This window comes from Solanum pennellii, chromosome 1 (assembly GCF_001406875.1).
Source record: "Solanum pennellii chromosome 1, SPENNV200".
NCBI classification, from domain to species: Eukaryota; Viridiplantae; Streptophyta; class Magnoliopsida; order Solanales; family Solanaceae; genus Solanum; species Solanum pennellii.
Window position 1 is genome coordinate 98,315,116 of NC_028637.1, and position 26,879 is coordinate 98,341,994.

A 26,879-nucleotide genomic window follows, 5' to 3' on the forward strand; every position below is an offset into this window, starting at 1 on the left:
TGAGTTCGAGTCCTCTTGGAAATTCAAAAAGTGTCACATAAAATAAAACGGAGAGAGTATAATTTTTTTTTTCAAGAGTGATTTTTGTTTTAAGAAGCAAATGTCTTCTCACATACACTACAAACGGGATGCAAGAGGCAGACTACCATTTAGTATGTCTTGGCGCTTTTAACGAAAGAGTTCGTTAATAACTATCACATAGATAAACAAGCGACAAAAATAGGCCGGAGACATACAAAGGGGAAGGGGGAAGTACCCTCCCATGCTCCCCAATATTAAATAAATTTACGAGTCGTGATACTTTGTAAATTTTGATATTAATCTATTTGCATGATCACCTATAAAAATCTTGTTATAACTTTTTTCTTCGCCTAAATAACAAAATTTGATGGGCTTCTCGTATCATTATGGACAACAAATCACTATTATATGTATGATTTTCAACTATTTCACCGGATCGTTTAATTCATAAGAATGAAGGGCGGTGTATACAAAAGAGCTAAAGTGAACAATAATATTTTTTATATTAATATATATATTTTTTACTTAAGGAGATAATAAAAACAAGGCCAAAAAGACCAATTAAAAGAAACAAAAAGACAATTTGTATATTTGTGTATATAAGAACATATGGAAAATACATAAAGATGATAATAAAGCAGCTCAAAACCTAAATTTGGTCGAAGCGGAACAAGTACAACAGTCTTCTCTTCTTCAACAAGTTCTTGTTTTTTCTCTCTGTATCTGAAGTAGCTACTTTCTCACTGTATCCCATGTAAGTAAATCTGTGCAACTCTACATTACACTGCTATACATGTATATTCACAATTAAATTTCTAGGGTTTCTAGGTATCTTGGGTTTCTTCTTTTTTGGTTCCAAAAACCTTGGTACTTGTTCATGGATACACTCAATTCTTTGTTTATAACAATGTCTGCTTGGTAATTCGAGAGATTGTTGGTTAATTTTGATGGGTCACTGTTTTCTTGAGACGTCTTTGCTTATTTTTTGATGGGTCAATCTTTTCGTGAGATGCTTTTTGCTTTATTTTTGGTGGGCACTGTTTTCTTGAGATGTTTTTGCGTGGTTTTTGATGGGTCGCTGTTTTCTTGAGATGCTTTTTTTTGCTTAAATTTGTATGGGTCACTGTTTTCTTGAGATATTTTTTGCTTAATTTTTGATGGGTCACTGATTTTTTGAGTTGTTTTTTACTTAATTTTTTATGAGTCACTGGTTTCTTGAGATGTTTTTGCTTTCTCTCTAATTGCTATTGCATTATGTGTTAATGTTCTAATTCTCATGTCGACAGTTATGGTTTTGGGAGTTATTGAACTGTTTGGGGTGGTTTAGCTAGGGTTTAAGCCCTTTTTGATTGATATTGGGTTTTTATGGCAGTGATTATAACTCCTTTTCAATTAGTATTTTTTGTGTTAGGTGTTCTAATTCCCATTTTTGCACGGTTTACATTCGGTAATATTTGAACTAGCTCGTTTCTCTGGTCTACATGTATGAAATTTGTGATTGGGTTTTGTTGTGTCAATGTTGAAGTTCTATCTGGTTTAATTACTGCTGCATTATGAAAAATGTTTTTTTTAATTGTCATTTATGCTCAGTTCTATTTTATGGTATTGCTGAAACTGGGTCATGGTGCTTGTATTTTTGTACTAGTTTTCCGATGGTTTTTTCCTGTACTCTAAGGGGTCATTTGGTATGAGGGTAAGGATTTATTTCGTCCCGCGTTTGGTTAGGTATTTTTTCCAAGACAGTCCTTATTTGCTCTCACCCTGGTGAACTATGGAATTTCTTTTATAGTAAGCACAATGCTTTCTGGTAGAGGAACCAGTTTTCCTTCCATAGTTGAAAAATGAATTCCTAGTTTAGTAGTTGCTGCTTAAAATGAAGTCCTATTTTTTGCTACTATTGTATTAAGAAGTTGCCTTTTATGAGCTTTTTTGGGTGGCAATGGTCAGCAAAAGTAAGATTAGTATTAGTTTTGCTGCTGCTGACTAAAATTGTTAAGTAATGAACTTATCTAGAAAAAAGATTGTTGAGTAATGAACTTTTTAATTTTTAATGTGGAACCTTTCTTTGTATACGTGTGGACTCACTCCTTGATAATATTATCTATCTATCTATATATATTTTGCAGTAAAGAGATCATGGAGGAACTTGATCTTATCAAACAAGAGACTATGGATGAACTTGATGAAAGCCTTAATCAACATGAGAATGAGGTAGTACCCGAGGACTTACTCCTTGAGGTGAAAGAAGAACCATCACTCGTTGAGGTGAACCAAGACCAAGACCAAGACCCAGACCAAGACCAAGACCAAGACCCAGACCAAGACCAAGACCAAGACCAAGACCAAGACCCAGACGAAGAGGAAGAGCAAGAGCAAGAGCAAGAGCAAGAGCAAGATCAAGAGCAAGAGCAAGATCAAGATCAAAAACAGGAACAAGTGCAGGAACAAAAACAAGAACAAGAAGGTGTTGCTGTTACTGGAGGTGGTGGTGAAAGGTGGCCAGGGTGGCCTGGAGAAAGTGTATTTCGTATCTTGGTCCCTTCACAAAAAGTAGGTGGCCTTATTGGACGCAAAGGAGAGTACATCAAAAAGATTGTTGAAGAATCAAAAGCTCGTATTAAGGTTCTCGATGGTCCTCCAGGGATTACTGAGAGAGCAGTAAGTCCCACCTATTTTACATATTCTTGTAGACAAGATACCTCTCAAAATCCACTGCGTTTTCTTCTGTGACTTTTGTTGCCTTGCTTATAATCCATGTTTTTCCTTTTCAACATTAAAAAACTTGGTATTGTTCCCCACCACCAATTTTTTTTTTTAAAAAATAGAATGGGAAAATACACTTCCAGAACAGATAAAAAGACTGGTTCAAAGGGTTCTGAAAAGTTTCCTCCTTCTGTTATTTGTCTTCCTTCCCATCTTGTTCTCTTCCTCTCTTGTCGTTGTCAAGGTATGATATAACTTTGGATGGATGTGAACCTGTCTAACTAATATTTCCATATCAATACTGCTTGTGTAGTTGGTCACAGTTTGTAAGTATCTATAAGTTGAGTTGTAAAATAGGCGACTGCTATTGGTTGAGAGTGAAATGGGGACATTTAGTAGTTGATGGGAAGTGAAGCAAGAAGGTTGTAATGTCTGTTTCAACAAATCACTAGGATGTAGGTATTGAGATTGCTGCCATGTGGCTATCCTTTAGTAGCAATTAACACTGAATTTGTGGTGATGAGCCAGCTTTGAAATTGAATGTTGATAAAGAACCAAACACTGACAGGTTTAACGTTCTCTGGAATGTTTGGCTCACATATGGAAGTGCATTTTGTAATCTTAGTCACAATTACCAAGAATAATGAATAAAAAGCTTGATTGTCTGAAAAGGGAAACAATCTGGGATGACCCAACATAGAAGTAAGGCAGATTATTTGGCACATGAATATTCAACATAAAAGCACATCATCTAGACCCAAAGGCCTCCGTGATGGACTAGTGGCCCCTAACATGTTCTTTTAAAACACTTTTTTAACTATGTGCATCTTCTATTGACAAGGATTTAATATTAGTCTTTTACCTTTCTTAGAGTATGGTCTGTACTAATGAAAAGAGAACACACTTTATATGGATGTATATATATCAGTAATGGAAGAGAATACTCATTCGTCAAATTCATAATGCGGAAGCTTGTATTGCTGCAGTTAAGTTTTAAAAAAATTTAATCTAGGTATGGTTAAGTTATTTATTAATTGTATTGTGGTTCGATGCTGAAGGTAATGATATCTGCCAGGGAGGAGCCTGAATCCTCTCATCCACCTGCTATAGATGGTCTTCTGAGGGTCCATAGACGTGTTGTGGATGGGCTGGAGAATGATTCTTCTCATCCTCCTCCAACTGTAGCTGGAAAGGTCTCGACAAAGCTGCTTGTGCCAGCTTCACAGGCTGGAAGTCTTATTGGAAAACAAGGGACAACCGTCAAGTCCATTCAAGAAGCATCCAGTTGTATTGTTAGAGTTCTTGGAACAGGTTCTTCCCTTTCCTTTTTCGATATCTCTGTTATTCAACTTAGTAACAAGGATTTTACCATTCCAGCCCATGTACGAGGGACATTTCTTCCGCCTTTTATTTCTTCTTTTTTGTTCCGGACTCTGATATCAATTAGTCATTTTCAACAGGTGATCCGAGCTTTGATTATTGACTATTACTCCCTTGATTTCCTTGATAATTATGTGTGTTGAGTGTGCTTCTTTGTGTAACAGAAGTTACTTTAGTATTTCATATAATAAGGAATCGAACCGGTCAGTGTTTTAAAAGGCAGGGGCGTGAGGTGAGGTGAGGTGTTTTACTTAGTGAGGTGTTTTACTTAGTGAAGGGCGTGCCTAAACCTCGAGACGTGGGGCGTAGACCCTTATGGATCTTTAAATTTTTAATTTATATTATAGTATAATAATATAATAACACAATTGTAAAAATAAATCAATTGTTTGAAATAATTACAAATATAATTAAATATACTAATGGAAATAAAAGTTCTAACATGATTATAAGTAAAAATAATCTAATAGTGTAACTTTTTAATAATAAAAGAATCATTATTTCTCAAAAATATTCTTTTATCATACTATACGATTTACCCCCCTAAAAGAAAATAATTAATAGCCTTTCTAGTATTATAATAAAAACATCACTCCATCATGAATAAAAATAAAATTACTTTCAAATAGCTAAATAAAATATAATAATTTTGAGACATATGACAAAATCATGAAGACCAATGATGAGTGAAAAAGTAAAATTTCGCGATGTATTTATGAAAGAAATGTTAAGTAATATATAATTACTTTCACAGTCTTACAATATAAGAGAGATGCGGTACGAAAACTTGTTATTTGAGTTATTCTCAATCTTCTTTATCTCTATAGATTAAAAATTGTTATGTATCTTTCAATTATTCATAAATTATGAGGGTCAACAATCTTAACTAAAGATGTAAAACATAATTTGTGCAAGATCTGATAGGTGAGCCTCGAGCGTTGAGCGTGCTTAGGGCGTAAGCCTTACAGAACTAAGTCCCACACTTGAGTATCGAGGTGTTTAGCTAAAGCCGCGCCCTAGGGCGAGCCCCGAGGCGAGTCCCAACAGAGTTTTTTTTAAAACACTGAACCAGTAATCATTTAAGGATGAAATAATAACAGTTTGAAGTATTTATTCAAAACAATAATAGCAAGAGTTTGAAGTTCTATTGATGCTAGTGTTTCAAACATCTAAAGAAGAGAACTAAAGGGTTAGAAGGGTGTTCTCCAAACTTTCCGTTGATGAATTTGTATCAAATCTTTTTTTTTCCAGAAGAATTTTTTTAAAAAATATTATCGATTTCATTCTACTAGAAATAGCATGTTTAATACGTCGTAGTTTGTTACACTTGAATGGAATCAGGCTTATACAAGTTGCTCTCATGTAAATTGTAAATGTCGCATCCAGATGCTGTGTGTCCTGTATTAAGTAGTAAACCAAGACCAGAAGTTTAGGAGTTCTTTTGGTCAAAGTTAGAATCTGCTATTATTAATTGAGCTGATTTGATCCAGGCTAGTTGGGATTGACGATGTTAATTTTTTTTGTCGACATACACAAATGACCCCTTGAAATTGTTTTCAACAACCAGATTGACACCCCAACTAATCCAGTGACCAACTAGACTTCTGGCTGGTCCCTCAAAATTGTGCTTCATATACGCCCAACTGTGGCAGGATTTAAGTGTGAATTACAAATGAACTAAAAGCAGTTTAAGTGGTCCATAATTTGGCTACACGTATCTGAGTGGGGTTCAAATGAAAATTAAAATAACTCCCCTCCAATAATATTTAATAGATAAATAAAAATTACAATTAAAAAATAAGCATTTTCCATGTTCATCTAACCCATGAATTAACCCCTTCACCATTCTTTGGTCCCCTCCCTTTTCCCTGTTGGTTTCCCCTACCCTTGTGCTTCTACTCCCTCCGTTCTCGTTGTTTTTTCCCCTCATTTCTTAATCATTTTAATGCCCCCTCCCCTCTTATTAGGAATGAAGAAGTTTTGGGTTTACTTTTAGTTTTTATGGGTCAAATATAGGTGCGCTGGCAAAGTAGATAATCAAAATTTGATAATTTGTTGTTTAGATTCTTAAACTTTTTTCAAGGTTGAAACTTTTTAGACTCATTAATGGTGAATGGAAATTTGAAGGAGTAAGGAGGAAGATTGTGAAAACATTGGGCCTATATAACTTTAAAAAATATAATTTACAAGGATTCACACACCAAATTTGGGTGAAAGACAAATTTTGCCATGCCAGCCTGAGGGATGCATGAGGCACAACTGTGTCAAGTGGAGGTGTCTATCTGGTAACTGGGGGTCAGTTAAGGCATCTATCTGGTCATTGTGGACAACTTAAAGGTTCGTCTATGTATTTCACCTTTTTTTAAATAATGAAGTAATGCTCTCATTAAAAGGCATCCAGTGGATCCAGAACTTATATAATAACATTGACTTTTATGTAAAAGTTAAAGTCAATAAATGCTAAAAACTGCAACACGTTATTTACATTTGAACATTTCCCCAAATTATATAAATCTTTTGTATCTATTTAGCTTTATTCAGGCTCATTTCATTTATACATCTAAAGATCTATCTTTTAATGCAAAATAGGACTTTTGACTAAACTAGATTTTTAACTTCCAACTTACTCTTGCATTGACATACATCTGATAAAAATACGGGGGGAAAATAATGAGTTATCTTAATTGAAGGATCAAATAAAGACCATAAATTTGGACAATAGAGTGAATGTCTAAACTAGACTTTTGCAATCTCCATCGGTTTGTAGTCACTTCAAAAGATGGAGTCTTCTTAATGAGACATTGCAAATGAAATACAGCGTATACTTCTTTTCGACAAAGAGTTGGTTTGAGATCTGGGTGGAACTCAAGATGAAGATCACCATATACTGAAGAAAAATGCAAGAATTACTAAACAAGAGGCCTTCTTAAGAAAATTTGTTATTTTTATTTATTAAAAATTATGAGTGTCATTTTTCTTTAAACAAGTTACACATATTCCTTATTAGTATATTGATACAAGCACGGACTACACCAAATAGTGTGATCCTATATAATTACAGTGAGTTGTCCAGTCTGATCTCCTATAACCTAGACTCTCATAAGTCATAAGTTATCCTGCTTCTTGAGGGTATTCTTGTTCACACTAAAAATAAAAAACTAAAAATAAAAAAAGGACTGATGAATTCATCTTCAGAGGTTCTTGAGGGTATTCTTGTTCACACTAAAAATAAAAAACTAAAAATAAAAAAAGGACTGATGAATTCATCTTCAACCTCTTAATGGAACTGCTAGTGTCCCCAAAACATCTCTGGTTCCTCTCCTTCCAAACTATCCACCGGATGACATCTCTATTTCAGCAAGCTAGACTTCCTGGACTCTCCTGGTGTGGACCACCTGATTCTCTTAGGCTAATGGAAGTCTTCCATAGTTGATCTGTCACTCTACAGCGTATGAAGAGATGATCGATTGTTTGTTTCAGCATCACATAAATTACACCTGTGTAGCATAACTGGATTCCCCTCTTGATGAGATTTTCTTGAGTTAAAATAGCCTCTTTTGCCGGTAGCCATGATAAACATGATACTTTGTATGGAACTTTGACTTTCTATATCATCTTCCAAGGACAACAACCAATCTTGTTTTTTGAACAATTGAAATATCTGTATGCTAAATTAATTGATAATCTGCCATGAGCATTTCCATTCCACAACATGCTCTCCTCATTAGTAGAAAAACCTCTGAATTGTTCAAGAGTTTCGTTGAACTCCATTATCCTATCCACTTAACCTATCATTAAGTAATCTTCTGAAACTAAGACAGCATGCTAGGTTATTCCATACCTTTCTTGATGTTGCTTTCTGCTGCTGGTTCAACATGTACAATTCAGGGTATAATTGCCATCATATCTATAATCTGGTAGGATTGATGTCAAAGAAGAAAAGAGGAACACAAGACTTCAACTCACCTCAATACTTTTCTTTTATATCACTATCTCCGTGTTCATGAAAATTTATATTATGTATTGTACCTATATGCTCTACCTCGAAGGTAGGGGACCTAGGGGTAAGGTCTGCCTACACCTACCCTCTTTAGACCTCAATTTGTGGGATTTGTTGATGTTGTTTGTATTGAGCCTGCAAGTATATGTGTATTTCTAGCTTTGTTTCAGCACCAATCTTGTTCAAAATGATTTTAATTACTGCCTCCATTTCAGTTTGTCTTACTTTAGCCCTTTTAAAAAAAAATGCCTCTTCCCTTCCTTTTTTTTTTTTTTTAACTTTTCCGTTCGAACTTCCAACATGGAATGTTTAAGACCTCAAGATTAAAGGGCATTTTGACATATCTTTACTTTAAAACCACAAGATTCAAAATTCTTTTCTTCTTTAACTCCGCGCCAACTCAAAACCAGGCAAACAAATTGAAATGGAGTACAATTAAGGCTGGATCTCTGGCAACTTTGAAGATATGAAACAAAGAGGAGCTGTGGGTTTTGGAGGAGAAAAGGTTTCTTATGATATGTTTAAAATTTACAGCTTGTTTGTGAAAGATTAAAAGTGCACCAAATTGCTAAATAATAAAGACTATTAACATACCATGTAACAAGGATGATTTTATATCTCCACTCAAAGATATGGGACCATTTGGGCTTTCCCTCCTGATCTCCAACTTTGGTTATCTAGGAATCACCATGTACTTGTAAAAAGAGCAAGTATAAAATTCTTCAGGTGGTTGCTTCATAAATCATTCACAGCTCTGAAATTCTTTCCTGACAAAGATTTGCCATCATATGGATGTTCTGGAAGATGTAGTTTCAAATATTTTGCTATGCTACTTTACTACAGTATGTTTATCTCCTGACCTTCCCTAACCCTCCAAAACTAATGCTGGAAGAGGACAATCAAACCTAAAGATCAGGAAGTGAAGGCATCTCCTTCAGATATGCTTCACCAACGTTTTCATGCTTAAATCTTCGCTTCACTTCCTTCCAAATGAAAGAAAGCAAACATTATATATGAAGACATTAGTGAAGCATCCCTGAATGAGTTTGATGCCAAGGGTGTGGTCTTGCTCTGTGGTCATTCTGGTCTAATTTTGGATTTGTAGTCAGGACCTCTTACATCTCATTGCGTGTAGGACTATGTTGTTCCACACTTTGGCTCAAGAGCACGTGCTGATCCTCCTAGCTCAAGGAGGCATCAAATCTTTTTGTACTCTAGGTATGTGCACTGTTTGTATGCATAGGCTTGAGCACACTGAATTAAAATTCACCAAGCTTAGAAGTTTTTTCAAAACTTGCACTTACTATTGCCAACTGAATTTGGTTTCATACTTCTTTGGAAACCTTAAACCTGAGATTAAACTAAACTTTTCACATATTTGTATCAAGGTTAAAACATGAAAATAATACGTTAGAGGAAAGCTCAAACATGCAATAAACTATAAAGTGGAAAAATCACATACCTGTTGTGTATGTTTATTATTTATTTCTAATTTAATACTAGAGGAGTTAAGTACGGTAAATTCCCATGGTTAAATTGTTCAGCTGGATTTGGAGATCGCGAGGTCCTTAATTGGTACTATAGCCTCTCTACTTTCGTCATGAACTATTCTTTCAGGACTGTTATGTTCAATTTGCATTTTTAACTGTGACTGAATAACTAGTTCATGTGGTCTTACTCCTTTCTTCTGATGCTTACGTATCATTGCAGAGGACCTTCCCATGTTTGCACTTCAAGATGATAGGATAGTTGAAGTAGTCGGGGAACCTATTGGTGTACACAAGGCAGTTGAGTTAATTGCTTCTCACCTGAGGAAATTTTTGGTTGATCGTGGCATAATCCCAGTATTTGAGATGCAAGTAAGTCTCCTTTTAGTTAAATATTTTGGACAGGAGCTTAGCATCTTTTAATGGAACTTCTTTGCTGCTTAGATGCAAATGCCACCAAATCCACCTGCGGAACACATGCCACCTCCCCAAACTTGGGGTCCTCCTCCCCAAGCTTTCCCACAAAGCGCTGCTGGAGGTCCGGGATATGGTAATAGTCCTCATTTCATGCCACCATCCAGACAACATGATAATTATTACCCACCAGCTGACATGCCACCTCCTATGGAAAAACAACCTCATCAAGGCATTTCTGCATATGGAAGAGAAGCTCCAATGTCAATGCATTCATCATCCAACAACCCAGCAGCACCGTCTCTTATTACTCAGGTATGCTCTCTTACTATAAAATAAAGCACACTGTTTTGGTATTTAAAGAGAAATAAGCTGGGACTATTTGGTAATGGACTTGGTTAAATTTTTACTGGTTCTACATGAGGAAAACGATTCAGCTGTTCTTTTAATCTCCCCTTTGTCTCTCTATACCAACTTTCTGTCATGTGCTAAGAGACGGATGGGGATTACCCAAAAGGGGGGGGGGGGTTGCTAAAACGTTATGCATTTCAGTAACAGGTATGAAATGCTTAAATGGTAGGGCAAACCTTTTTGGGATTTTATTCCCAGGTAATTCTGCTAACCATGACTTAGTGGGGCAGCTCCTAAATTTCTTGAGGAATACTCAGTGACAGGTTTTTGGAGTTTGAGGATCAAGATATCTGATTTTGTATGATATCGGAGTTCGGACATGAATCTATTAATTTTGTGATAAGAAATTTTGCATTGTTGGAATTATGTTAAGTGTGATCACAATATTATATAGTTAAGATTGTTCGAAATTTTTTGAAAAATTTATAGTTGGGAGAATAGATTTACCTATTAATATTTTTTTATTAATATTAACTATGAGATCTATTATCTCCTTTTTCTTGTGCTCTAAAATGTAATCTTTTAGTTGCAAATATTCTTTGTATTTTTTCCATGAAGACTGCTCAATTAGTTGCTTGATTTTCTAGGCTTATTTTTTGCCTGCTCTTGTATTCCCTGTTTGTTGTTTCTCTCAGCTTCTGTTGCGACTGACCTTGGTTTACACTAGTACCTTATTAAATTGTTTACTTATCTGAGAATTAAGAAGTCGCTCTTTTGAAATACCTTTAGCTCGCTAGATTTTTGGCAATTTTAATGCCAGACATCCTAAGTAAACCTGATATGGTTTTGATGAAGTGCTAGTAAACAAAAATGGGAAGTAGAAAGATATTCCTGTGCTGATTTGTGTTATTTGAGTGGCATAATTTTGCAGATTACACAGCAGATGCAGATCCCACTGGCCTTCGCTGATGCTGTGATTGGAACAAATGGTGCAAGCATAAGCTACATCCGACGGGTTAGTGGTGCTACTGTTACCATACAGGAAACAAAGGGCGTTCCTGGGGAGATGACTGTTGAGATCAATGGAACTGCTTCTCAAGTCCAAACAGCACAACAATTGATACAGGTAAAATTCTTGCTTGGCTTTTTAATCAATCATTAATATTTTCTGATTCATCTTTTGCATTTTTTATTGATGATTGCAAAATAATGTAAAACATGCTACAGTGCTCTTCCCAGCCTATAAGCCTCTTTCCCTTACAGCTCAAATTTTAGGGTTTTGCTTCTGCCAGAATTACCGTGGTAGTTCAAACATATTATATAATATTGATAGGGGATCAGATGTAAAAGTCCTGATGGATTTCCTAGATCTCAAGCCTCTTGCTCGTAAGGAACATTTTTCAATGCTAGGTCAAAACCTTCACTCCTAAACCCAAGAATTTTACTTCTAATTCTATTGAAAAGCTCAGCTTCTACCCTCAATACCAAACATTGTTTACGTTATCCTTCTCCACTAAATTTTCGCAATAATAGCTTTGGCCAGAACCACCTCACTCGGAAAGCGATGTTAATGATTTGATTTCCAAAGCAAGTTAAGCACCCCATGTGGCGACAAGAAATGTAAAACAAGTTATCTGATTATACATTATTTTTTTCGGGTCACTAATCAGATAAAATGGTTGAGAATAGTCATTTGAATCGAGAAAGTAGGCTGATAGGGTTTTATAGTTGTATGAAGTGTTAGAAAAATGAGTTTTTTGTGAGTATTTATTTTTGGGCCGGAAGGCTCCAGAGAAAATGTAAAGGAGATGAGCAAAATTTGTGCCTTACTCGTGCTTTATTTTTAAAGATTATTAGCCTTGCTGCAAAGGCAAGTCAATCCAGTTACCCCGATGTTTGGTGGTGTAGCTTGAGAAGTAACGGAGTGTTCTCTGTGGAATCTTTCTATGAGAAGCTTTTAGTTAAGTAGGAGCATGTTTTCTCATGTAATGCAATATAGATTCCAAAGGTGCGGAGGAAAGTATGGTTTTCCACTTGGTTAGCCACTGGAGGGGTGATTTCGACACTAGAAAGTTAGGAAGTGGAAGGTTGTTTGCATCAGTTGGTGTTATATGTCTAAGGAGATGGGCGAAGACGTGGATCATCTTCTTCCCCGTTGCGGGTTAACCATGAGGTTATGTTGGGTTATTTGGTGGTTCGACACTCCATGGGCTATATGCTGAAACTGTGGAAGAGTTGACGTCCAGATGTAAAATGGGAGGAGGAGAAGACATAGGCCTGGAACGTGGTTCCATTTGTTTTAATGTTTGTTTTGAGAGAGATGAGAGATCTTTTGTAGGAGTAGAGTCAAGTTACTCTCAGTTGAGGAGTAGTCTCCATTCCCCTGGTTTTCTTTTCCTTGATGTACAGGTGATTGGGTGGAGTTTGCAGAGAATCGTTTCCTTTGTAGATTATTTATCCCTTTTATACGGCCATTTTGGCTATGTTTATGAATGAGAGTACTTTACTTGATTTTTTTTATATAAAAAAAAAAATCACAGCTAGAGGATATATGGGAGATGTAGCAATCAAAGGGGTAGATAGACAACTAGACAAGTGACTACCCAGAAAGGAGGTAGTATTACACTTGGTTTGTTGTTGAAGGTAGAGAGGCAAATTATCCACACTAGTCATGGGAAGGGCAAAATATAGCTTTGATATGGTGTCAAATCAATTTGTGCCACCATGAAAAGGCTAAATATATCATGTTTGGATAATACTAATAGGTTCTCCGGCATATCTGTTGCCGAAAGATATTTTCTAAGAGATTTGAGAACAGGTGTGGAGGATTTATTGAGATTGATGAAGGTAGGAGAGATGATACTCATCTACAATGGGCAAGAATATGTTGAAGATGGTAAATTAAATTTTATTTGCTGACAATTCAGATGATGTGGATTCCAAAACCCAGTTTGGTGAGTCGATAAGGTCGATCGTCAATTTTTTAAGGTACTTGTGTTGGTTTGCCACGTGTTGGAAGAAGACCATAATATCTGATGACCTGTTGGTATTTGAGCAAGTTCCGAGCTCGTGGAAGCCCTTACATTTTCTTCAAATGCTAAATATTATAGATGACAAAAACAGCACTAAGTTCTGTGGCACACTTTCACTATCTATTCGTTCCTGTAAACTCTCTTAAGATGCTAAGATAGGCCTTCTCTGCTACTACAAAACAGTAGTTCTGCCTCAGATCTTGGTATTTGCCCATATGATAACCAAAAAGATTTAAGAAAAATCTTCCACACATGTGAAGTGTATCTCAGTGTTGGAATAAATGATTGGTAGTTTCTGCTTCATCGCACCTATAGCATCTGTTGACTATTTGAAATCCCCTTTGTAAATGGTTATCATGTGTTTAACAAGTTTTTCTAAACATACAAAACATACACCTTCATAGGGCAGTGGTAGCTGATTTGCCTCTCGAATAAGCAGATTGCATCCCAACTAATTTGACATTAACTATTAAGGGCATCTCCAAATCTATCCTTTATTTTGCTCTATAAGTATAGAGGAGGGGGAAATAGAGATGGGTTGGCAAGGACATTCTCTATTTTTCTCTCCAAATCTTAAGGGGTAGTTGATTGAGTACATATATTAAGATGCCTTAAATATCGTTAATGTTTAGCCGATTATTATGCTTGCTTGTCGTGTCCTATCTTGAACTTCATTCGTGTGTTGCAGAATTTCATGGCAGATGCAGGGGCACCTCAGCCACAGACAGGTCCACCAGCTGACCAAGGCTACAACCCGTATGGAGCTCCTCCTCCTTCTATGTATTCATCTGCCCCTTCAAATGCAGGCGTTCCGGGGCAATCTGGGGGCTATGGTTCGATGTATGGCAACAATTATGGTTATTGAACTGGATCTGTCTGCATTTAATTTGGCGAACAAAACTAATAATCCTTTCGCGAGGGTGTTTTGTATTTTGTGTTGTACTCTTCAGTTAGGCCTAGTGACATGGAATTACTATAGATAGCGTGATGTATGCATTAGGCTCGTTTTACAATCTTCAATCTACAAAAATGCTTACTTTATTGTTGTCCTGTTTCCTCTCTGTCTGCGCCTTTCCATAATCTCTTAACTATTTCATATTTGCTATAGATTAGCTGGGTAATTTCTGTTTAGTGACAGTGGCAGTGAAATATCCAAAATCAATTGCTCTTATACGCGTCCCTGCCTTCATTTCTCTTTCGATATCTTGTCAATTTTGTTCATTTGAATGTCAACAATATTTTAGCTCCCAGTCTATATTTTGAAAGGAAGTGTGTTTACATAATGAGATAATTATGACTCTTGTTCTTCTTACTACATTGGATTTGGATTAAGGACCTTCAAAGGGCATTAAAATTGTCATTGATTTGTGTTGATTTTCATGAAAAAACTACCCACCTACGAACTATTATAAATTTCCAGTTCATTAGGGATAAAGTATAAACCCAGAAAATTTCACTTGGGAGATTAAAAAAAATTAAAGTAAAAACTTTTGGGTAGTAGTTTATATCACAAAAAATACAAGACTTGTTAACGTTTAGATTTTTTTGGGTTTAAATCTACTCTTTTTGCACTTGTTTTGGGTGAAGATTGGTCCTAAAACTAAACGAAGAGAAGCTTAAAGAAACCGAGAGTTCACAATGGGATTCAATCCTAGGACGCGAGAGTCAATTTACCACTGCATTACAACTTGTTTCTTGTTCATGAAGGGGTTCAAGATTAATCTCACACCATTTCCAGATTCTTATTATATTCATAACCCGAATAAAGCATCACAAAACAGGAGACCCAACTTTTGTTTGAGGGCAGATAGTTTCATATTTTATAAAGTGATTTGAATGAGTTCAGAAAGAAAGCCAAGATAAATGACAAATGAAAACCTACATTCAAGCTTTGATTGCTCAGATGTTCACTTTATTGGGCCCAAATGTAATGAACCTAACAAGCGGAAAACCTCAAACCAGAGAATTTCACACAATCTACTATTTCTACTTGGTTGAAGGTGCCTTCTCCAGCTTTCGTTCTGGCTTAAGAAAGGGATCCTGCAAGTTGGCAGTTGAATAATGTATCAGATGAGAGGACAAACTCTAAAATCCACCTTTATAGTAATATTTGTGAGAAATCAACAGCCAGAAATGCACATTACTTTCTTAGAGAACTTAGTAGCAACCAAAAAGGGCAACAACAAAAAATTGCAGCAAAAAGAAAAAAGCACAGTATATTTTTGATTTATTATCTATTAGTCGGTGCTGTGACACAATTCTATCACAGAAAGCAATGATGTATGTCATCCTTTGCCCACTTGAGATTTTAACTGAGAAGGAACTTGCTGCTAACTCTTATAGAGTTCTCAACAATGAAACAAAGGCCTAACAATTACCACATCATTTTACCTCGCGAAAAAGGTCTTTTTCAGAAATTCTGCCTAAAAGACAACCAAAAAGCAAGGTCATTTCAGCAGTACAGCTTCATTCCGTTAAGCATCTACTCTCCCTGCCCCCAGGAAAAGGGGGTCCTAAATATTCACTCGCTCCATGACGATTTGTTTTTGCTCCCTTTCGAAATTACATCTTCAGACTTCATCAGGGTCCTCTCCATACACCACATAAATTTCAATGGTTATAAATAAGACATACCTTCAACTGCAGGCTGCAGCTTTACAGAGATCAGTATCCAATACTTATAACTCACATTTCCAAAAAATTCCAGCATTGACTAAGTTATGATTTTAGCACAATAAAAGAAAACAATGGGTTTTTTAATTAGAGAAACCCTACGTATAACCCAAGGTGCGTCTTGTGTTACATCTCCAACACAGCAGTTACTGTTGGACAGTCTCACAGGGCTAAAAACTAACAATGTTTGCAAGATTTTGCTGAATGAAGGTGGAGAACTGAGGAACTCACCATCACTTATCTGGGGGCTATGAAGATGTTGACAGTTAATTAACAGTGCCAAAGAACACAACAGTCACAGAAGTAACGAAAAGAAAGAAGAGTACAATGTATCAAAAAAACGAAAGAGCCAGCAGAAAAAATCCAGTAGGGCAAATGTAGCTCAAGATGTAACAGCCAAAGAAAATGACTTGGGGTTGTTTGGGGGTTGTGTGGAAGTGGGGAGGGGAGGCAGCGAGAGAATTGTAGAGACAAGGGAAAAGGGTATGCCGAACTTTACAAGGAATCATAAGAAAAATGCACATATGGAGATGAAGCAAAAATGAAGACTTTCTCATAATCCTACTAAAACTTTAGCTTCTCCTCAAGACTTTCTTCCTTTATTCTGTGGCCTTCTAGTTACAGAAATGAACAAATACTTACTTGGTTTAGCAACGAAGATAAGGCATCGCTTTTATTCCCCGTATCTTTATCATACAAATGCCTAATCAAGTAAGACAGCTAGGTATTTTTTTCCAAAAAAATAAGTTAGATACACATCATACATGCATAAAAATAAATGTTACTTATATTTATATGGCCTAGGCTTAATCTGCTCATCTCCATGGATATATATGCTGAAACTTAGCTCAAAAGCTACTTGAACCAGCTCAAGCTCAATCTGGCATCAGTAACATTATCTAGTAGAGGTGAACAGAATTGGAAAGAGGAAGGAAAATAAATAAACATTATTCAGTAAGGAGTAAAATTGGAGTGTTGGGTAACTTTTTGGGGCCCTCTAAAGTTGGAGGTATAGAAAGAAGCATACATCTTTCACTTCTCTTCCACTTGTACAAAGCAAGTAGAAGTAAAAGTTGAATATTCAGGGACTTCAAACTATGAATGCCTCTCTTGTTACCCACTCCCACTCATTTGTGGAACTGGAACCAAATGTAGACCATCCACCTCCCCAGGTACCATTGTTTGGTACACTCTCAAGACAAGCTATCAACCAGATGAAAAACCCATCACCCGGTAAATACCTTCTACAGATTAATGATTTTAGAGATCTTCTTACAGTTCAGACCCTCCATAGACTTGAACCACTGTACGTGAATCCAAATGAACTGCAAATCAAGAGCCCCTGGGTCCCAATTTACCTCCGCAACAACATTATTCAAGACTTTCTAGTAGGCACCTCCCAACACAATCTCATTATCAATCTTCTATCCATATACATACAGAGAGACCACTCAAGTCAAACTCTGACACCCTTGTGTGAGTAGGTTACATGTGTTTCTTCATTTTTTCTATATGTTGATTGTGTCTAACATGCATAAGACATGGATATGATTGCTTCATTCAGATCCATCAAAAAAAACACAATCACAATCACTTTCTCGGATAAATTAAAATAGTTTTGAGACTAGAGATTAATACGAAAAAGCTCAAACCCAATACACCTCTGCCCTTGAATTGAGATATTGAGACACAAAATCTTCATTATACGGATTATCAACTCAAAAATATCAAGAAAACCCTAATCTAATCCCGATCTAAAACATTCAACAAAAATCAACGACGAAAGAGCTTCAACAACCATTCCACTAAGGTAAACAACAACCGAACAAACACTAGCAACGCCACTGCACGAGGATGATTCACAAATCCAAAAAGGACGTAGAACAGATAGAAAAAAAAAATTAAAAAAAAAAGATAAAATTACAGAGAGAGCTTACATTTTGGACAAAGATAAAATTAGCGACGACAATACTACCGACGATTCCGCCGAGTATAGCCACAGGACCGGTTAACAAGCTCCATTTTCTGTGAATCATCTTCGATATTCTTCACCTTCTGCTTCTCTCTCGTCGAATTTTCTGTAAATCCCAATTAAAGAAAAACACAGTTCGAGGTACCAAATCAAATGGGCCTCTCAAATTCGGGTTTTTAGTTTTCGGTCCTTGATGTTTTGCCTTCTAATTGGTTACATCCTTATTGTTTTCTAATTGACAAATAACGTCCCTTAAGTTTTCCCAACTTAACCAAAAACATCCCTCCGTTATATTTTCCGTTAAATACTAACGTCGCTTCACGTTTCTGACTTCACAACACAACTATAAATTTTTCTACATACTACTAGGAAACAAATTGCCTGCAGGAGGTCAAAGTAGAATGTATGTGTTTACGTATTAACTTTATATAAATTTAAGTGTTTATTTATACATATTTAAAATTAGAACACTATTAATGTAAATCAAAATTTTGGCTTAATGTGGGCTTCTATTTCCTCAACGCAAGGTACTTTGTTATTCGCCTTTAATTTCTACTAAATTTGTTTTTTTTTCATTTTTAAAAAACAGGTTAACGATAATGTTTGTTTTTATATAGTAAAATCATGTATAGATAGCGTCCTTTATGTATTAACATGGAATGGTTGGAATGATTTTACCGTCAATTAGAGGTTTCATGTTCAAGTTTTGAGTATGATAAAATATTATTGAAAACAAAAAGAATTCTACAACGCATTTGAATTTGAATTAATTGATACCTAACACCGAAAATAAAAAAAGAAAGTCCTTTCTATATTACTTATTATGACAATCACAAAAGAGAAGTCCAATATTTTGAGACACGGAAAATAAGTTAGAAAATGGGATCCAACTCAAGTAAAAACGATCGAAAAGGAGTATGTAGAAAAAGTTAATGGAGGTCATGGTAACATACTAAATAAAGTATGGCAAAAACTATTAAAAACAATAACTACTAACAAAGTAATATGACAATCAAAATACAAGAACGAAGGACAAGATACTTAGTACCTCCAGGCTCGCACCAACACAAATATTGGAAGACAATACCCACCAATGTGTGATTAAAACGGAAGAAAACATTTCTTTTTTTTCTCCGCTAAGATTTGAACGTTTGGTTAGCTATTTTATTTTTCACTTCATCGAAAACTAGACCACTAACTTGCACCGTGGTCTAGACGCAATAAAAATGAAAAGAAGAAGAACTAAGCCAAAGAATATAGACAACAAACTAGAAGAAACAGCAATACTGCAATGACATGGACTCTTAACCAATCAAAATCACATAGAAGAAGTGATTAGGATAGACTAGAATGCTGGTCTATGTACAACAAGCTTATAGCCAGCCAGCTAGAAAACTGGAAAACTTCATTATTTGATATACCAGACCTGAGCATCTTTAACCAAACATTTGTTTGGAACATAAACAAAATAAGGGACTGCTGCACCTGCACTCAACATATTGTTAGTTTTACTATAAAATAGCATGCCAATTGAGAAGGGGGTGTAAATTGCATAGGGCATCCACAACTTCAGAAATCCAACTTTCATCATATCATATGGTCATAATCACCAAATCTATCCTCTGTTGCAATGAGTTATTAAAACAAATCCAAAAACATGCTTAAGCTTACTAGACTAGTTGATAAAAAGTTATCACTATGGACTGAGAAACTAACTAGAAAATATCCTTCATAGAATATAAGAGAGATTCTGCACAGGAAAAAGGTATAGCACACTGACATCTTCCACAACCAGTGAAGAGTCTGCTGAGAGAACTCAAATTGGAGCTGCACATGTAGTCCTGAAGTGGCCAGTCTGATTACAGCGGCTGCAATGAACAACTCGCTTCACCCTACCACGGTCTTCTGCTCTAACCCGCTTCTTCCTTGGCCTGCCAGGAGGCCGGAGTGACTTAGGTGGGTTTATAATAACCTCAACAGCTTGGGCAGCATCTGGATCTCCGTCTGTCATCTCCCTCCATGATGACTTATCTGGAACAGGATGAATAGTTTGGGAATATGTCTTCCTGTACGTCGCAACAGTAAAGCAACTCTCAGTAAACCGGTGGACATTTTGCCGGCAAGAAAGTAGTGCTGCCACAGCATGTGCACAGGGCAAACCATAGAGTTGCCAGCCCTGACAAAGGCAGCGACGGTTCCGAATATCAACAATATTGGTACCCTCATGAGAGATCACCTCAAACTCAGCTTCATTAGCACGAAGAACCTGGTAAGTCCGGGCACGCTCAAGAGCATCCGCAACTCGCATCTCCGCTGTAGGCACCAGGATTGACGTCCACTGCATACTGGTTTCTCGTCGTTCATTGAACCAAGTCATAAGCTGCCTCCTGATGCATTCCATCATCTGAATTATTGGAAGTCCAGAGGCCTCTAGAATCCAATTATTCAATTGTTCCACTATGTTAGCAGTCAAATGCCCAAACCTTGTTCCCTCAAAATAAGCTGTGGCCCACAATCGTGGAGGAATCCGCCGAATCCAGTATGCAGCATCTTGTGATATTTCCTCAATCTCAAGAATTTTTGCCTCGAACTCAATGATTGTAAGAGCATGTGCAGCTTCCCACAACAGGTTAACAAGCATTGTATTATTGAACTCCTTACGAAAGCTTTCACTCAAATGACGCATGCAAAAACCATGGAAGGCAGTGGGAAAATTTGCTTCAACACCATCCACAATGCCCTTCTGCCTGTCAGACAAGATGGTAAGTCTTGGCATGTTTTCTGTATTGACCTCTAGCAAGGTATGAAGTTCAGAGAGAAACCACATCCAGTTATCATCATTCTCCTCATCAACAACACCAAATGCTAGAGGAAAAAGACCGCCATCACCATCAAAACCAGTAGCTAAAAGTAAAGTACCAAGGTACTTGCTTTTCAAGAAGGTCCGGTCAAGCCCAAGAAGAGGGCGACAAGCATTCAGAAAACCAAAAATAGAAGCCTGGAATGATATAAAAAGCCGCTGAAAGCAATTATCAGCAGGGCTTGCATAAACTGATGCTATACTCCCTGGATTCGTCCTTTTAACTTGTTCACAGTACTGAGGAAGAAGGCGATAACCTTCTTCAAAGGAACCGCGCATAGCAGCCATAATTCGTTCCTTTCCACGCCAAGCTTGCTTGTACGAGAGGGTGATTCCATGAACCCGGTGAATTTCTTCAAGGATCTCTTTTGGCTTGCAATTTGGGTTTTCCCTAAGCCGTTGCTCCACAGAGTTGGCCACCCACTGAACTGAGGCTTGCTGATGGCCTAGATGTGCGATTCCTCCACATGTATGGTGGTCATGAATTGTTCTGATAGTGAACGTTGGTACACCAGGAAGTTTCGCAGCATGAATACGCCAAGGGCACTCCTCACTGGCACATTTAGCAGTAAAACGAGTTTTATCAGATTTTATGGTCTGAATCTCAAAGTGAAGAGCAATGGCTGTGTCCCGTAAGGCCCTTCTGCAGCTTTTGACATCAGGGAATTCTTGTCCCACATGTAACTCAAAATCAGGTGTTGTTGACATAGTTCGAGCCTGAAGCACATGAGTTGACGAAGCAAGAACCATCTGGCCATCATGGAGTTCATATTCATGTGCAGGTTCAACACCCATATCATGACTCTCAACAACAGCTAATTCCAGGTTATCATCAAGTTCTTGGTTTTCCTCGATCCCCAACTCATCATGTTCAGAAATATCTAGCTCATTGTTTTCATTAGGCAACTCCTGGTTTTCATGCTCGGGCTTCTGCTCCATAGATAAACCATTCTCGTGATCATACTCATGCTCATGATTCCCCTCGTGATCTTGGCTCTGCCCTATACCCATCTCATGCTCATGGTTATGGTTCTGAGCTAGTTCCAGTTCATGGTTATGGTTCTGCGCTAGTTCCAGTTCATGGTTATGATTCTGCGCTAGTTCCAGTTCATGGTTATGGTTCTGGCTTATGCCCATCGGATGAGTGTGGTCAAATACTATTTCCTGGTTCTCACCACCAACAGCTAAGTCGTTATTTTGACCAAGGATCAACTCATGGTTCGCCATTCCTCTTTGCAAAAGTAGCTCTTTCAATCAATAGACTGTTCTACCACACTGAGAACTTTGCAACTGTACCAACGAAAGATCAAACGACTAACAAATACCCAAACCTACTTTTCTGCTTCAAGTGACTTCACTAAGACCTGCTTCAAAAAAGCACAGACAATTCATGATCTGAAATATTAAACGAGAGAGAAGTAAACACAATAACCTAGACCCATTATCAGTATCCAAAACCAGAACCAAAAAAAAAAAAAAACGAAACGGGGCAAAACATTAATTGAATGCATTCTGACCTACTCCCAACACTATATTACTCCACCGCACCGATCAAACACCACGAAATAGTAGATAAAAGAACGAATCAAACCAACAAAATAAATCCCTAAAAAAAAAAAAACAGCAAAGGATCATCCCATCAATCTACTCATCAAAAGGGGAAGAAACCACAAACCAAATCAGTAAACAGGAATCCAAAAAAAAAACACCAAAAACTCACCATAAATTAGCCAAAGTCAAATCACCGATCGATTGTTGTCGAACAGCCCTAACACTCCAAGATTTCACCTTTTCCAACCAAAACACCAGGAAACACAAANCTCCCAACACTATATTACTCCACCCCACCGATCAAACACCACGAAATAGTAGATAAAAGAACGAATCAAACCAACAAAATAAACTATACAAATCCCTAAAAAAAACAAAACAGCAAAGAATCATCCCATCAATCTACTCATCAAAAGGGGAAGAAACCACAAACCAAATCAGTAAACAGGAATCCAAAAAAAACAACACCAAAAACTCACCATAAATTAGCCAAAGTCAAAACACGCAACTCCTTCAAATCACCGATCGATTGTTTGTCGAACAGCCCTAACACTCCAAGATTTCACCTTTTCCAACCAAAACACCAGGAAACACAAAACCCATCAGAACCCATCTCATAATTGGATCAAAAAACAAACGAAAAGGTGGAGTTTAAAGCAAAAAGGTTGAGGAAAAATTTTGAATATGGCGGGGAAAAGAGGGATGAAGAGAGAGAGAAGGAGAGAAATGGGAAAATCGGAAAAGAGTAGAAGGGCAAGGAAGGGAAGGAAGGAGGGTGAAGAAATTGAGGGGCAAAAGGGAATTGGGGATTTGCGATTGTGAGGAATCACAGAAATAAGGGCTAACGCTGAGAACGATGGGTATTTAGGTCATAATGGGACACCCCTTTACTCCTTTTATAGTTTGTACTTACCATATTACCCTCTTTTTTCTTTAATTTATTATATTTTCCTCATTTGGTCCCTACACCCTTTTATAAATATTGATGATAGTTGAACATTTTTTATTCCCCCTCTTCATGTTATTTGAGATATTTCTATTTAGAATTAGAATATTTATAAAATTCTAGGTTATGATCTGAGTTTCTCATGAAATTTTTGATTCGTAAGACATTATAAGCTTGTATTTTTTTTATCAAATGAAGGATGGTTTAAGTGCAATATGCAGGGGAGATCTAGTATACGCAAAGGCACAAAGCATATGAGTCGCTATAAACTTGAAAGCAGAAATAGTAGCTATTTAGAAAGCCTTAGAACACTGTAAAAGGCAAGTGATCAATCAAATCATCTCAGAGACTGACTCTCTAAGTCTTAAGAATATGATTAAGATAAACTGGAGAATATCTTGGAGTTTAACGGAAAGAATATACGAGATACATGAAACAATGACTATCCTGCATATTGAGGTGGTGCACATATTTAGAGAAGTAAACCAACAAATAGATTGCATCACAAACATAACTATCAATCAAGAGAAAATACAACAGTACGAAAGTTTTATGATCTACCAAGTAAGGCAAGAAAGATACTAAACATGGACAAGCAACAATTACCACCAACCAAAATAAGAACAGGGAGCATCACTAGTACTAGTCATCGTTAACATGATAAACAGAGAAGGCTCACAGAGTTACATAGTTATTACATTTACAAAAAAAAAAGGTTTGTGGTGGGACTATGGGCAAAATATCTATGTGAAAACTTACTAGCTTAAGTTATGTCGACCAACAAAAAGTGATTATCAGCAAAAAGCGAGAGTTGTGAAACCAAATCTACATGGCCATCTTTGTGTATAGCTAAGAGATTGATAGTAAGATATCGGAGAGAAAGTTGCATTGGCTTTATTTATCTTGACTTTAATTGCGAAAGAAACATCAATCAGAAAAAAGGCAGTTTAGTGATAAATAAGAGGGACGAAAAATACTTACATGAATCCACAAAGCTGAATATACACGATTCTGGCTCTCCCTGGATTTCTTACAAACGCATAAACCCTCATCGAATGGTATACCTATAGAATAAAAGGATTAAACATGGACAGTATGATGACCGAAGAACTTGAAAACAATAAATGAATATAGTTAATAGTTGACCAAATAATAATGGTCGTCTCCACGATGAAGAAAATTGATAAACAGATACGAATGAGGATAAAGTTTATGTTGGAACTCCATAAAAACGTCTTCAGCAGCGGAGATCAGAGAAGAAAAAGAAAAATGATGTTGAAGTCCACTTTAAATTAGACTATGGACAAAAGAAAAACTAACCAGCTTAAACTGTATCGACTGATAAAAAGTGAAAATTACCAGCAAAAAAAAGAATCATGGAACCAGATCTGCATAGATATCTTTGTGTACAACTAAGAGATTGATTGAAAATACTGCATGATAACTTAGATTTCTCTATCTTGACTTTATCTGCGAAAGAGACATCAAAAGAATACAACTTAGTGATAAAAGAGCGGATGAAGAAAACTTACATGAATCTACAAAGTTGAATACACACGATTTTGACTCTCTCTGGGTTTCTTACAAATCCATAAACCCTCACAGACAGGTATGCCTACTGAATAGAAGGCATAAACAAGAAAATTGGGATGAACAAATGATGATGAAAACGAAGAAATTGATACCTTTGAAAGATGATCGAGTAATAATAATTCTCTCCATGATGAAGAATATTGATAACCAGAAGCGAAAGAGGATAATGATTGTGTTGGGACTCCATGGAAATTGAAAACGTCTTCAGCGGCGGAGATCAAATAAGAAAGAGGAAGATGAGTCTGAAGTCCACTTTAAGAAACCCTACTTTATAGGGCTTTGTTTTTTTCACCCGGAGATCGATCACTTGTGGACCGATCTTATATATATATATATATTTGTTTCCTTTCTGGTTTTTGTTTAATGGGCTCACTTTAAGTCCATTGAATTTCCTTATCAATAAAATCGGGTCACGATTTGAATTTTATTTTTAAAAAAAACTCGTAATTTTTCATGAAGAAGTTGCCCACTTTCTTGATTTTTTCTATATTAAGACATAAAAATATTGAAAAGACTTATATAGAAACATACTTTCCCTTAGACATCTTTTGAAACAAGTATTATTGAATCAAATTGACTTGTTAAGATTCATCTTAAGTTTTACATATTTTTTCAATTTTAGTCATAAACCTCTTTAAAATTGTTATAGAAATATAATTATAATTGACAAATATAAAAGGAAAAAAAGGCCCAATATAGCTTTTAGTAGGCGTTTGGCTATGCGATATCATATCACGATATGATATCGTGAGATGAAATCAGCGTTTGGACATGCGATTTCACGCTGATTCCGTCTCGTGATTTCATATCCTGAGATATGATATCATATTCTCCAAAAACCATGCCATGATTTTAGTTATTTTAATACAAAAATTGATCCATAAGTTTATATTTTGTTAAAACAGCCCCACATTTATATCTAATAATCATTTTATTCCACATGTAAATAAAATTTATAATCACATTATTACTTTTTTTTTAAAAAAAATTATTATCACCGACATATAATCACTTAACTCTCATTTCACGGTTGTTGAGTAATAAAATCTTGAACAGTCTGTGAAAAGTGTTTCATTTTTACTCAAATATATTGATGAAATAATTACTTACGTTGAGAACAAATAACTTTGTAATAATTTATTATACAATTTCATGATTTTTTTGTTTATTTGATAATATTGAATAAACAATTGGAGCTATTTTAATATTTTTAGAACTTATAGGATTTTTATGTTTATGAGAAAATATACAACACCTGCATTCCATATCGCATGTCCAAAAAAAACTTTAATTTCATCTCATAGTTTCATATCATGACACCATATCGCATGGCCAAATGGGCCCGTAATGCGATAAAAAAAGGGCAACTTTCACATATAGCAAATAAAAAATTCATATTTGTACACTATATCAAAGTTTGCATAATTGCGCTCCATAGCAAACAAAGAAACTGTATAATTCGCTATACATATACAGTTGAAGCAAATTGTATAAAACGAAGTGTATAAAACATGAAAGAGAAAGACACTTGGGCAGAGAACTGTATAAAAATGAAGTGTATAAAACGAATTGTATTATTATAAGTGTATGGAAAGATTATATACAATTTTAATTTGTATAAAATGAGAAAGAGAGAAAGACAAAAGAGACTTGACAATGAATATACAATTGAATCGAATTGTTTAAAACGAGAAAGAGAGAAATTAGATACAATTTGAAAATTGTATAAAACGAGAAAGAGAGAAAGACAAAAGAAATTGGAAAGTATTTTTATTGTATAATTATAAGTGTATAGGACGAAAATATATATATTTGCATGTGTATATACAATTTTCTCACGCTTTCTACAAACAGCAACACAATTTATACATTTCGCTTCTGTTTGTATAAGTGAGA

The 26,879-nt window shown here is 36.1% G+C and overlaps 3 protein-coding genes across 8 annotated transcripts; 1 reads left to right on the forward strand and 2 right to left on the reverse strand.

The window, feature by feature from the left end:
* Positions 1 to 621: 621 nt before the first annotated feature.
* LOC107005351 (flowering locus K homology domain) lies at positions 622 to 14,433 on the forward strand. The gene is made up of 7 exons (XM_015203927.2): positions 622 to 775; positions 2,148 to 2,679; positions 3,783 to 4,035; positions 9,815 to 9,963; positions 10,036 to 10,320; positions 11,288 to 11,482; positions 14,077 to 14,433. Exons 2-7 carry the CDS (start codon positions 2,158 to 2,160, stop codon positions 14,251 to 14,253), a joined length of 1,581 nt encoding a protein of 526 aa, XP_015059413.1. The 5' UTR covers positions 622 to 775; positions 2,148 to 2,157; the 3' UTR covers positions 14,254 to 14,433.
* Positions 14,434 to 15,105: 672 nt separating this feature from the next.
* Positions 15,106 to 18,174, reverse strand: LOC107008613 (succinate dehydrogenase subunit 8, mitochondrial-like). Its single transcript, XM_015207721.2, has 2 exons — positions 17,999 to 18,174; positions 15,106 to 15,428 (listed from the first exon to the last, which is right to left on the reverse strand). The coding sequence occupies exons 1-2, from the start codon at positions 18,095 to 18,097 to the stop codon at positions 15,375 to 15,377; spliced, it is 153 nt and encodes a 50-aa protein (XP_015063207.1). The 5' UTR covers positions 18,098 to 18,174; the 3' UTR covers positions 15,106 to 15,374.
* Positions 18,175 to 19,601: 1,427 nt separating this feature from the next.
* LOC107008241 lies at positions 19,602 to 23,319 on the reverse strand. Of its 6 annotated transcripts, none has more exons than XM_027916800.1 (3): positions 22,924 to 23,319; positions 22,411 to 22,499; positions 19,602 to 22,257 (listed from the first exon to the last, which is right to left on the reverse strand). In XM_027916800.1, exon 3 carries the CDS (start codon positions 22,118 to 22,120, stop codon positions 19,850 to 19,852), a length of 2,271 nt encoding a protein of 756 aa, XP_027772601.1. In that variant the 5' UTR covers positions 22,121 to 22,257; positions 22,411 to 22,499; positions 22,924 to 23,319; the 3' UTR covers positions 19,602 to 19,849. The 6 variants fall into 6 exon arrangements, with proteins under 6 accessions (XP_027772601.1, XP_015062673.1, XP_015062671.1 ...); XM_015207187.2 differs by lacking the exon at positions 22,924 to 23,319 and adding an exon at positions 22,614 to 22,705; XM_015207185.2 differs by lacking the exon at positions 22,411 to 22,499.
* Positions 23,320 to 26,879: the final 3,560 nt, after the last annotated feature.